Source organism: Marmota flaviventris, chromosome 6 (assembly GCF_047511675.1).
Source record: "Marmota flaviventris isolate mMarFla1 chromosome 6, mMarFla1.hap1, whole genome shotgun sequence".
Classification (NCBI taxonomy): Eukaryota; Metazoa; Chordata; class Mammalia; order Rodentia; family Sciuridae; genus Marmota; species Marmota flaviventris.
This window is the reverse complement of record NC_092503.1, coordinates 97,471,936-97,483,621: the sequence shown is the minus strand read 5'-3', so window position 1 is coordinate 97,483,621 and position 11,686 is coordinate 97,471,936. Positions and strand designations below refer to the sequence as shown.

The following is an 11,686-nucleotide window of genomic DNA, read 5'->3' as shown; positions in this document are numbered from 1 at the left end:
CTACTAAAACATTAAAAATTTCCTCATTCGGGCTGGGGTTGTGGCTCAGTGGCAGAGCGCTTGCCTCACAAATGTGAGGCACTGGGTTCGATCCTTAGCACCACATAAAAATAAGTAAACAAAAATAAAGATATTGTGCCAATGTATAACTAAAATAAATAAATAAAATTGCCTCATTCCTATTTCACCTATTTCTACACTTTCTTAAAATCTTACAATCATGCTGTCTTATCCTTTGTATGCGGAGATGTCCCATAGTTCCTCAGTTGTATGAGTTTGCTCATTGTAAGCCATGGTCAAAATCTCAAAGGTGATTTCTGAAGCTACAGAATTATCAACTAGAAGTGGCCCTAGGCTATTAAGGCTAGGGGGGGGAAAGTTTTAAAAGAATGTTCTCAGTTAAAATTTGTTTTCATAAATTTCATCTATTTACTAAAATTTTGTGGTAATATTGAAAAAGGTGGGCCATAATTTTGCTAAGGCAATATCTGAACAAACAACGAAGAAGTATTTTAATCACGTTTATCTTTATATAGACCAAATATGTCCGTAAAAACAAAACAAAACTCCCCCACCAACCCCTCAGCCATTCCCTCTGAGAGGAACAGCAAAGAGGGGGCGCAAGCGCAGAAGCCCAAGGTCCTTTCCCACTCAGCGCCCACGCTTAACTACAATTCCCAGCATCCTGCGAGGTGCGGGGAAGGAGAGCCAGAGGCTCCGGAGATAGCGGGCCAGGGAGGGCCGCTCCTCCTTCTCTGGCGGTTTTGCACCTGGTTGAGCTTGACCCGAGTTCCCGTTAGAGATAACGCTGTGGCAAGTGGTGGTGCCTTGAGGCGGTGCAAGGTGGGAAGGGAAGTCGCGGCGGCGGCAGGGACAGCAGTAGTGGTGGTGCTGTCAAGCCGTTGGAGAAATGGGAGACCCAGGGTCGGAGGTGAGTAGCAGAGCCTTGGGCCTTCGCGTTCTGGGAGCCGAACCGCGGAGGGTTTCGAGATTGGTGAGGTTGAGGCCTGTGCTCGGCCGCAGCCTCGGGGCGCTGCGCCTCAGCATCTAGGGCGGAGCGGGGCCTTCGGGCCTGCTGCTTGCGTGCGCCGGGAACCTGCGGCAACAATGGCCGCCCGGCCGCCCCCGGCCCCTGAACTGGCCCCGAGTTCCTGCTGCCGCCGCTCTGCCCCGGGAGCCCAGCGACGGCTGAAGTCAGGATTGCCCTTGGGTAGCGAGCTTGCATCCCTGCTCCTGGAGTAGGTGGGGACCTTCTGAGCGCTGGTCACTCCTTTTCGAGGGCCATTCACTACAGCTGCACGACGCCTTAGCAAAACCGAGCTCCCTCGACTCAGTTCTTCGTGGCGTTTGCGTGCGTTTGTGCTCAGTTTCCGTCCAAGCTTTTGTCTCAATCGTCCTTTTTGGAAAAATCTCTCCCTACAAGTGTGTGGCTGAATAGATAAGCATGTTTTGGCTTATTTTTGTAGATAATAGAATCTGCCCCTCCAGCTGGGCCTGAGGCGTCTGAATCAACTACGGATGAAAACGAAGATGACATTCAGTTTGTTAGTGTAAGTAGTTACTGATAATCGGGCTTTTCCGAGAGTAAAAGACTGTGTAAGCCATTGTGCAGTTCTACTGACCTGGTCATTCATCATTCAATGAATAGTAAGGATGTCTCCTGGGTGGTGGACACTGTGGGACATGGTGTAGGATTAAGGAGTTTACCAGGAAAGGTATCTGAGCCACCACAATAGCCATCACAAAGAGCATGGCCTATTGAACGTGTTGGGCTCTTAATGAGGCCTCCGATGCCCTCATTTGGATCCATTTTATGATTACTCTAGACAAAATTCTGGTCTCTGTAAACTTACAGACTGTATAATTTTAAATGGGGGCAAGAATGCCTTCTCAAAGGTGACACACAGGACTAGGAGGGAGGGCTAATGGCAGAGAGGTGGAAAACAAGGTGTGTAGGAACTCAGCTTGAGGACTTCACTAACCTCTGAGATCATCATGTTACAGCATAGTGCAACAATTGCACATAATGAATCCTGCATCACCAGGAGCATGCTATCTTTTCTGTTTTTGTCCTTTGCCACAGGCAGTAGTTTTCAAGTGTTAGGAAGTAGAAACTTTCAAATTCTTGAGCCCAACTCCAGATTTACTGAGTCAGAAAGAAATTCAAAGTCGGGCTTAGGAATCTCCATTTTTTAAACAAGTTCAGGACATTTGAATCTCTGAACACACTTAATAAAGCATTGATTTGGAAAATGGAAGGAAATGCCATAAATATTGTGGGATGATTTTCATTCAGTGCTATTAAAGTTTTACAAAGGCTTTGCTTATCATAGTATCTCAGCTACCTAAAAACAGTTCTGCCTCAAAACTGTTCTTTTACTGAGTTATGTGATCAGTTAGTTTGGTATTAAGTCTGTATAGTTTTTCTTTATAATAGAGTGCCTGTCTAATGTTTGTGTGTTTTTAGTGGCTGTAGTTTAGGTTGACTTTGGAAGTCACTTATTTTTTTAAGTCAAACAAAATTTGCTCCCTGAAAATTATGTAGTTAACATTATTGTTTGTTCTATAAGATTTATGTAGAAAGTGTTCACAAAATCATATCTTTGGCATTTTTAATAATATAATTTTTCAGTTGTAGATGAACACAAATCTTTTATTTATTTATTTTTATATGGTGCTGAGGATCAAACCCAATGCCTGTGCTAGGCAAGCACTCTACCACAGAGCTACAACCCCAGCCCATCTTTGGCATTCTTTTAAAATAATTTTTTTAGTTATAGATGAACACAATATTTTTATTTTTTATGTGGTGCTGGGGATCGAACCCAGTGCCTCATACATGTTAGGCAAGTGCTGTGCCACTGAGCCACAACCCTAGCCCTGGCATTCTTTCTTGAAATACGTGAATAGTGAATATGGTGTTCTAGTCTTGATACTTAGAACCTTTATAAATTTGAGGGTACCATGAGAAGTTGTATGCTTACTCTTCACTTTTGTGATTAGTTAAGTGATGTAACTGGAAATCGAAGAGTCATAGTTTTGTTTTGTACTGAAAAAAGTTGGAAAGAGGATGTCATGGGTCTTTAGGAAAAATAATTTTGATTTTTCCTGACTATCCCAAGAGTGATTGGGATGGTATGATCTTGATAATGTTTTGTGCAATTCTCAGTAGTAATGACACACATCATCTTTATGATCTGTCTGCCTTACTTGAGAAACACAAAAGCAATCTACAATTAAGGTTGAAAAATAAATAGGTGTAAGTTTGTGTAATACCCTGAAGAATAATTATATTTTAAATTCTGACTGAGCTTATATATGACTGAGCTTATGTGGGGGGTTGTTCTTAGGCTCCTGTCTAATACCAATATCTGTGAATGCTCAAACCCTTTATGTAAAATGTCCTAGTATTCCCCTATAACCTCTGCGCAATCTCCTATAGGTATAAATCATCTCTAGATTTCAAATAATAACAAATACAATGTAAATTCTATGTAAGTAGTTGTTACATTGTATGGGGAATAATGATAAGAAAAAAATCTTTATGTGTTTGGTGTGGACACTTTTTGATTAAAAAAGTTTTATTTTATGAAAAATATTATCAATCCATGGTTGGTTGAATCCATAGATATGGAACCCATGGATATGGAGGGTTGATGTGTTTTAAATGTAGAGAATCATTTGCATCTTTGCAAAAAAAGTCTTGAATAGATGAGAACCTCATATTTTATCCTGTTCCAAATAGAGGATCAAAGGCTTGATGGCTTCAGATGGGAAATAAATGATATGCTGTAAAGGAAATTGCATATCAGAAAGTACTTAAAAAAAAATTCCTGTTGTATTTGTGCATTATTATTATTGTCACTATTATTTTTTGTGTGGGGATCTAACCCAGGACCTCAAAGCATGCTGAATGAGTGCTCTACATGCAACCTCCTGTTGCATTTAAATGGTGCCAAGAAAAAGACAATTGACTTTAATTCTATTTTAAAATGCATTTAGATACAGAATCTATTACTTTATTCTGTAATATCATCCTATAGTCCACTAGGATATGCTTTTTTTCTTTTTTAAAAATATTTTTTATAGTACTATCCATTATGGATTATATGCTGCTGGATTTAGTTCTTTGCTTGAGGGTTATACAGATACAGAAAAGAATGTTAATATGTTATTTCTTGATATTCTGATTTTTATTTCTTAGTTGTTTCATATAAATCTTGATTTTTTTCATTCCCCTAGATTTTATTCTACATTGTGTCACAGCATCCTTTTTGTGGTCTGCTAAGTATTCAGCCCCAAATTAAACATAATATACTGAAATAAAGGAATGACAAAATTGATTGGGGAATACAAAAAGAGCTCTTATCTTTGATATAAATTTTATTGAACTATAGTATGCCTTTAGAAAAAAATGTGTATTTCCTCATTGTTCTCCTTGCCATCACCTTACTATAGTACCATATTAGCCTTTTCCTGGATTGATTATTTGGATTATCTTACTTGTATTTGCTCAGTACTCTTCTATATGATCAATCTTCTTGAAACAGAGTTCTCATAATATTCCTATCTTAACATTATTTGTTGATCTTTTGTCCTTGGATAAAGTCTAATATTTTAACCTGAGGTATTTATGGCCTCATCTATGAAGGAAAGTATTGTGTATGTAAAGAAAGGATAGAAAAAAATTAGTTTGATGTTTAACAGTTTAGGGGTAGTGTGGGTGAAGAAATTCATGAATTTTGGCTGGGGTTGTAGCTCAGTGGTAGAGCACTTGCCTAGCATGGGTGAAGCATTAGGTTTGATCCTCAGCATCACATAAAAATAAATAAATAAAATAAAAGTATTTTATCCATCTACAACCAAAAAAAAAGGGGGGGAAGAATCATTGAGTTTAAGGTATCTCAGACATTATTGATAACTGTTCCAGTTTTAAAATGCTGTACTATTAAATCCATGTCTTTTTTAATACTCTCTCTGTACTGTTGCCCATTCCGAAAGGAAGCCACATGGCTTTATTCCTCTGTGTACATTTAAGCTCTCTGTGGCTGGCTTTTGTCATTATTACATATTTATTTACTCTCTTTTTCCTGTGCCTCTTTTGTTTCTGTTTATTCTATGCCATTTGCAAGATTTCTTATTCAGAGTAATTTTTGCAAATTTTAACTAAAACAAACAAAAACTCCCCACTGATTGTAAATGTGAGTTTAATTGATTGTTAATGACATAAATTTACCACTCTCTTTTTTAGGAAGGACTGTCAAGACCTGTTCTTGAATACATTGATCTGGTTTGTGGTGATGATGAAGAGTCTAACATGCACCATAGTGATGTAAGCACATTATATTTCTGTTTCAGTTCTTTTAGTAAGTGTAATAGTGTGCTGGAGGTCCTTGAACTGTATTATAAGAATCTATTGTTAGATTTTTATGGAATTTCGTGAGTTGATTATAAACATAGCCGTTATTCAAAATTAAAGTATATAAATGGTATACATTATCATTACATTTAACCTAATACTCAAACTCATCATATCCTAGCATCTGTATACTTGAAGTTATTTGCATCTGTTGTGTCTGTTGGATAGAAATGCCACACTAGGTAGTGTGCTGGTACCACAAAAAAGGAGTATTTACCTCATGGTAATTGGGAAAATAGAAATCAGGGCTTGATTTGTTATTTGTTGGTGGTCTAAACTCAAAAGATAAAATGTTAATCCAGATTAAATTTCAGAATGTGATATGACTCTTCTTAACTGCTAAAATGTGTGTAGCACAACAAATTGAGGAAATTGCCTTGTGATATTGAAAACTGTTAATTCAGCAAAGATTTGATGTTGTCATTGAAAAATGAATGGAAGTCTAATATATGTCTTCATTGTTTCATTTTCATCTTATTCATTTTTGTAAATGAAAATACCACCCACTCTTCATATTGGATTACACTCATTTGCAAATCATGTGACCTGTGTTTCTGACTGAATTGGATCATAATGAAACATTCATAGTCAGATTTTGTGATACTGTTGTTGGCAATAGACGTTTTTTTAAAATCTGATAGTGGATTTTTCAAGAAATAGCAAGTGACATTGAAGTTATAGGTAAAACTGAACATCAAGGTAAGCATTTTAGTTTAAATTTTATTTTTAAAATTATTTAAATAAATTACTAAGAGAACATTTTACATTAGCCTTTCAAATGTTATCATGAATTTTACTTATACATGTAAAATTATTTTTCAGGTTCTATTCCCTAAAATGCCAAAACGACAGGGTGACATCTTGCACTTTTTAAATGTGAAGAAGGCTAAAACAGACACAGAAAGTAATGATAGGAACAAAAATCATTGTGGACTGTCTAAGTCAAAGGAACCAAATTTAGAATGTATTGAACAACCAATCATTGAACAAAAGCCATCATGTTCATCAAAGGAAGAAATAGATAATCTTATGCTTCCAGATTGTTGGAATGAAAAACAAGCATTTATGTTTACAGAACAGTATAAGTGGCTTGAAATTAAAGAAGGTAAATTAGGATGTAAGGATTGTTCAACAGTTCGGCATTTGGGATCGAAAGCAGAAAAGCATGTCCATGTATCCAAGGAATGGATTTCATATTTAGTAACCCCTAATGGCAGTAATAAAACTACCAGACAAGCTTCTTTGCGGAAAAAAATTAGGGAGCATGATATATCTAAAGCTCATGGTAAAATTCAAGATTTAATAAAGGAATCGGTTAATGATTCCATTTCTAATATAGTGCCTAAACAAAATAATAAAAATATTGATGCTACTGTAAAAGTTTTCAATACTGTTTACAGTTTAGTAAAACATAATAGACCTTTATCTGATATTGAAGGGGCAATAGAATTACAGGAGAAAAATGGAGAGGTCAATTGTTTAAATACCCGCTACAGTGCAACAAGAATAACAGAACATATTGCAAAAGAAATGAAGATGAAGATATTTAAGAATATCATTGAAGAGAAAGCCAAAATCTGTATCATAATTGATGAGGCATCTACAGTTTCAAAGAAAAGCACCCTTGTGATTTATCTCCAGTGCGCAATTCAGTCAGCTCCTGCACCTGTTACATTATTTGTTGCTTTAAAAGAATTAGTATCAACCACAGCAGAGTACATTTTAAATACATTATTGACTACTTTAAATGATTATGGCTTTACAAATGAATATTTGAAAGCAAATTTAATTGCATTTTGTTCTGATGGTGCTAACCTGATACTGGGAAGAAAGTCTGGTATAGGTACAAAATTGTTAGAAAAATTTCCTGAAATCATTATGTGGAACTGTTTAAACCATCGATTGCAATTGTCACTTGATGATTCAGTATCTGAAATAAAACAAGTTAATCATTTTAAGATATTTCTTGATAAAATTTATTCTCTTTATCATCAATCTAATACAAATCAAACCAAGCTAATAGGATCTGTAGCTAAAGACCTTGAAATTGAAATTATTAAAATTGGTCGGGTAATGGGACCAAGATGGGCTGCATGTAGTTTACAAGCTGCTACTGCTGTATGGCATGCATATCCTGTATTATATATGCATTTTTCTAATTCTTATTCTGGTTTGGCAGAGAGATTAGCTAATACTAATTTTTTACAAGACCTTGCTTTGATGATTGACATTCTTGAAGAATTTTCCCTGCTTTCAACTGCATTACAGTCAAGAGCAACTAATATTCAGAAAGCACAAAAATTGATCAAACGAACCATAAGAGCTTTGGAAAATTTAAAAATTGATACTGGAAAATATGAATCACAGGTTGAAGATTTGATTAAGTCAGAGAAGTTTAGAGATATTCCATTTAGTAAGAATAATAAGTTTAATGCTCTTCCTAGGAATATGTTGCTAGAAAATATAATTCAACACATGAACTTACGCCTTTTTTCTGATAGAAACCATGATGAAAGTATTTTTAATTATTTTGATTTGCTAGAACCTTCCACATGGCCTTATGAAGAAATGACTTTACCATGGACAGCTGGTGAAAAAAAATTATCTCATTTGTGTGAAATTTTAAAATACAAAATTAATTTGAATGATTTTCAGGAATTTATAAATAATAATATAAAATCAGATAATGTTTCAATTCCTACAACTATACAAAAAGCTAAGAAGATAGTTAGCACTATCGCAGTCAATAATGCTGAAGCTGAAAGAGGTTTCAGTTTGATGAATATAATTTGTACAAGGGTGAGAAATAGTTTAACAATAGATCACATATCTGATTTAATGACAATAAATTTATTGGGGAAGGAATTAGCAGATTGGGATGCAACTCCATTTGTAAAATCTTGGTCAAATTGCAACCATAGATTGGCCACAGATACAAGAGTTCGGCAAAAATCAACAAAGGTCTTCTCTGAGAATTAGCTGGCTATAAGAAACTTTCAGTAAAAAATATCCTTTATGTTTTTATCATTTGTAAGTTTTGTGCCACACATCCTTTACATACTTAAAAGTGTTTTTGAAAGCCAGTTAAACTATTATCAGCATTTTGCTGTTTAAATGACATTCTTTAAAGAGATAAAGCTGATGATAATTGTTTTTTAGAACTGTAGATTTTTAGAGTTTGACCCATGTCTGCTAGAATGGGTCATTATATATATTCCAAAAAGTCTTATATAGAACTTCCAACCATTTACACTTTTTGTACTGTTTTATATTAAATAAGGATACAAAAAAAAAAATAAGTGACTCACATCTAAGTTCTAAACCTTGAAGGTTTTATCAAATAAAAGAGAAATGGGATAAAAACTAAGCCTTTTGGCTCTAGTCTTTCTCATTTTTATACCTGCACTATACAGTATTGTAGCCACTAGCTTCAGTGACTGACTGACAATTAGACACTTGAGTTGAGTTTGTTAGGACTAAGGAAGTAAGAATTACTTAATTTTAATCTTGTAAAAACTGAAGCAACATGAAATATTTTTCTGCATAACTTTTTTGGGAATACATTTCCCTTTGTTACCTTGCATAAAATATGATTTTAGTATGCTTGTCAAACTTCTGTATCATTTCTAATATTACATATAAACATATCACTAATTAAGTCTGACAACAGACAGATCAATGCAAATTATTTTTTCTACAATGATGTAACATTATACCATGTTTTTCCTGAACGTATTATGCAGACCACAGGAATTATAGTGATACTTATGTAAATCAATTGCTGATTACATTGAAATGCTTATTTTGATTATAATTATTTTTCTAGTTTTCACATGAATATCAACAAATTTTTAAATTTAAAATGAAGACATACTGAAAAAACAATAAGTAGAGATGGAGAAGCTATCAGTAACAGCTAACAAAAAGAAACTGGAAGAAGGTATATTGCAGATTTCATGATGAATGGCAATTGCAGTTTGCTATGGCAGAAAAGCAAGCTGATAATTAAGAAAAAATTAGATATGAATGTATTCATATCTACTTTGTATTCAGAAAGTGCAAAATGAATTAGATAAATTACCTTTCTAAGGTCAAAAAAGAATTAAACTAGCACATTGTATCCTCACAGATATGTACTCCTATGTATCAATTAAAAAATAAAATTAGTCATCTGAAATCAGAATTAAATGTCTAACAAGACAAATTTTTAACAATTTTTATAGGATCTGAGCTTTTAAGTTTGGCCTGATGAATTTAAAACAGCTTGAATTCTTGCATTAAAGAGAACTAGTTTTTAGATGGATTAATAGTAAATTATGTAGTTGTAGAAATTGTTAGAAAATTACTAGCAAAACCTAAGATAGTTTATAAAAACATGCAGGAGCTGGGCGCCATCACATACCTGTAATCCCAGCCTCTTGGGAGGCTGAGGCAGGAGGATTGCAAGTTTGAGGCCAGCCTCTGCAACTTAGCAAGTCGCTGTCTGAAAACAAAAAGGGCTGGGAATGTAGCTAAGTGGTAAAAATGTCCCTGGGTTTGATTCCCAGTACTTGAGACAGGCACGCAGGGCCTTCAGTTAAGCCATCAATTGCTTATACAATATGTACCTAACAGTATCAAAGATTGATTGAAAATCTGAAAAGTTGCAGATAGCTTTAGGTGAGTATATAAGAGACACTTCCCAATTAATAATCCTAAGTATATTTTATCTCATAGGACTTAAAAATTATAAGGAAGTAATTTAAATTCATAACCTAAAAAATAATCATGCAGCTGTTTTTTTAGTCTTTTACATATGTCATGCAGCATCCAACACGGCCCAACCCTCCAGCTCCACCTGTTCTTGGGGTTTTAGACTTCTCTGTCTATGTGGCCATGTAAGCTGAGTCTTCAAAATGAATTTCTTAATACACGCATGTGCCATGATGGGAGTTTCAACTAGATGGGAAAAAAAAAAAACAAAACACTTTCACAATAAAGAACACTCTGGCTAGGTGAGGTAAAAAATTGTATTTCTTTGGAATTTGAAAATAAGCCTGATGGGGGCTAGGGATGTGGTTCAGTAATAGAGCATTTGCCTCTCATGCAGGAGGCCTTGGGTTTAACACCCAGCACCACACACACACACACACACACAGAGCCAAAGAATAAGCCTGGTGTTTTCCTTATTTCTTTCTGTTTTTTTGTTTTGTTTTGTTTTTGTTTTTAATACCAGGGATTGAATTGAACTCAGGAGCACTCAACCACTGAGACACATCCCCAGTCCAGTTTTGTATTTTGTTAGAGACAGGGTCTCACTGAGTTGCTTAGCACCTCACCATTGCTGAGGGTGGCTTTGAACTCATAATCTTCCTGTCTCAGCCTGAGCTGCTTAGATTGCAGGTGTGTGCCACCATGCCCAGCTTCCTTATTTCTTTGTTCTATTGCATGATGCAGTGTGAAAATATTTTTGCTCAATTTTTTGTTTTGTGTTTTGATATTGGGGATTGAACCAGTGGTACTCTTGACCATTGAACTATATTCCCCAGCCCTTTGTAGTTCGAGACAGAGTCTTGCTAAATTATCCATGCCGATACCAAACTTTCAATCATCCTGTCTCAATCTCCTGAGTAGCTGGGATCATAGGTGTGCACCACGATACCCAACTTGTGCTCATTTTGTTTCTTTTTTTTGTTTTTTTGAGAGAGAGAATATGAATCTTTTTTGTAGATGGACACAACACAATACCTTTATTTTTTTTATGTAGTGCTGAGAATTGAACCCAGGTCCCACCCGTGCTAGGCGAGCGCTTTACTGCTGAGCCACGATTCCAGTCCCTGTGCTCAGTTTTTTGAAATGGGTTCTATGACAAGTGTTATAGAACATTTAAGTAGTTGTTCACAAATGCAGACAGAGTGGCAATGAATTAGGGCAATGAATTTAGTGATCTTACATGCTCTGCCAGTTGGTGAAATTGTGGTAGAGTTATACAAAATTTAATGTACTTTTAACTTCAGCTCAGGATTTTCTTGAAACAGAAATGGGAGGAGAATACTTAATAAGAACAGAAATGGTAGTTTTGTTTTCTCCCCAATATCACATGGCATATGAAGGATCTAAATTTGAAGTTCTAAGGCTAGGGAAAAAAACTTTGTTTTTTTAACTAGACAAATACTAGAATTTACATTGAAATCAAATCTTTAAACAATGAAAATTAGTAAGAATCTTACACTTTTTCTTATTCTTCTTTTTTTGTGTGTGTGTGTCACTGAGAATTGAACCCCTAGC

General features: G+C 35.4%; 1 protein-coding gene across 2 annotated transcripts; it reads left to right on the top strand.

Moving 5' to 3' along the window:
- Positions 1–670: 670 nt before the first annotated feature.
- Kiaa1586 (KIAA1586 ortholog) lies at positions 671–9,558 on the top strand. 2 transcript variants are annotated; one of them, XM_027938188.2, is made up of 4 exons: positions 671–931; positions 1,467–1,550; positions 5,252–5,332; positions 6,242–9,558. In XM_027938188.2, exons 1-4 carry the CDS (start codon positions 911–913, stop codon positions 8,396–8,398), a joined length of 2,343 nt encoding a protein of 780 aa, XP_027793989.2. In that variant the 5' UTR covers positions 671–910; the 3' UTR covers positions 8,399–9,558. The 2 variants fall into 2 exon arrangements, with proteins under 2 accessions (XP_027793989.2, XP_071469394.1); XM_071613293.1 differs by lacking the exons at positions 671–931; positions 1,467–1,550; positions 5,252–5,332 and adding an exon at positions 6,030–6,118.
- The last annotated feature ends 2,128 nt before the right edge of the window (positions 9,559–11,686 follow it).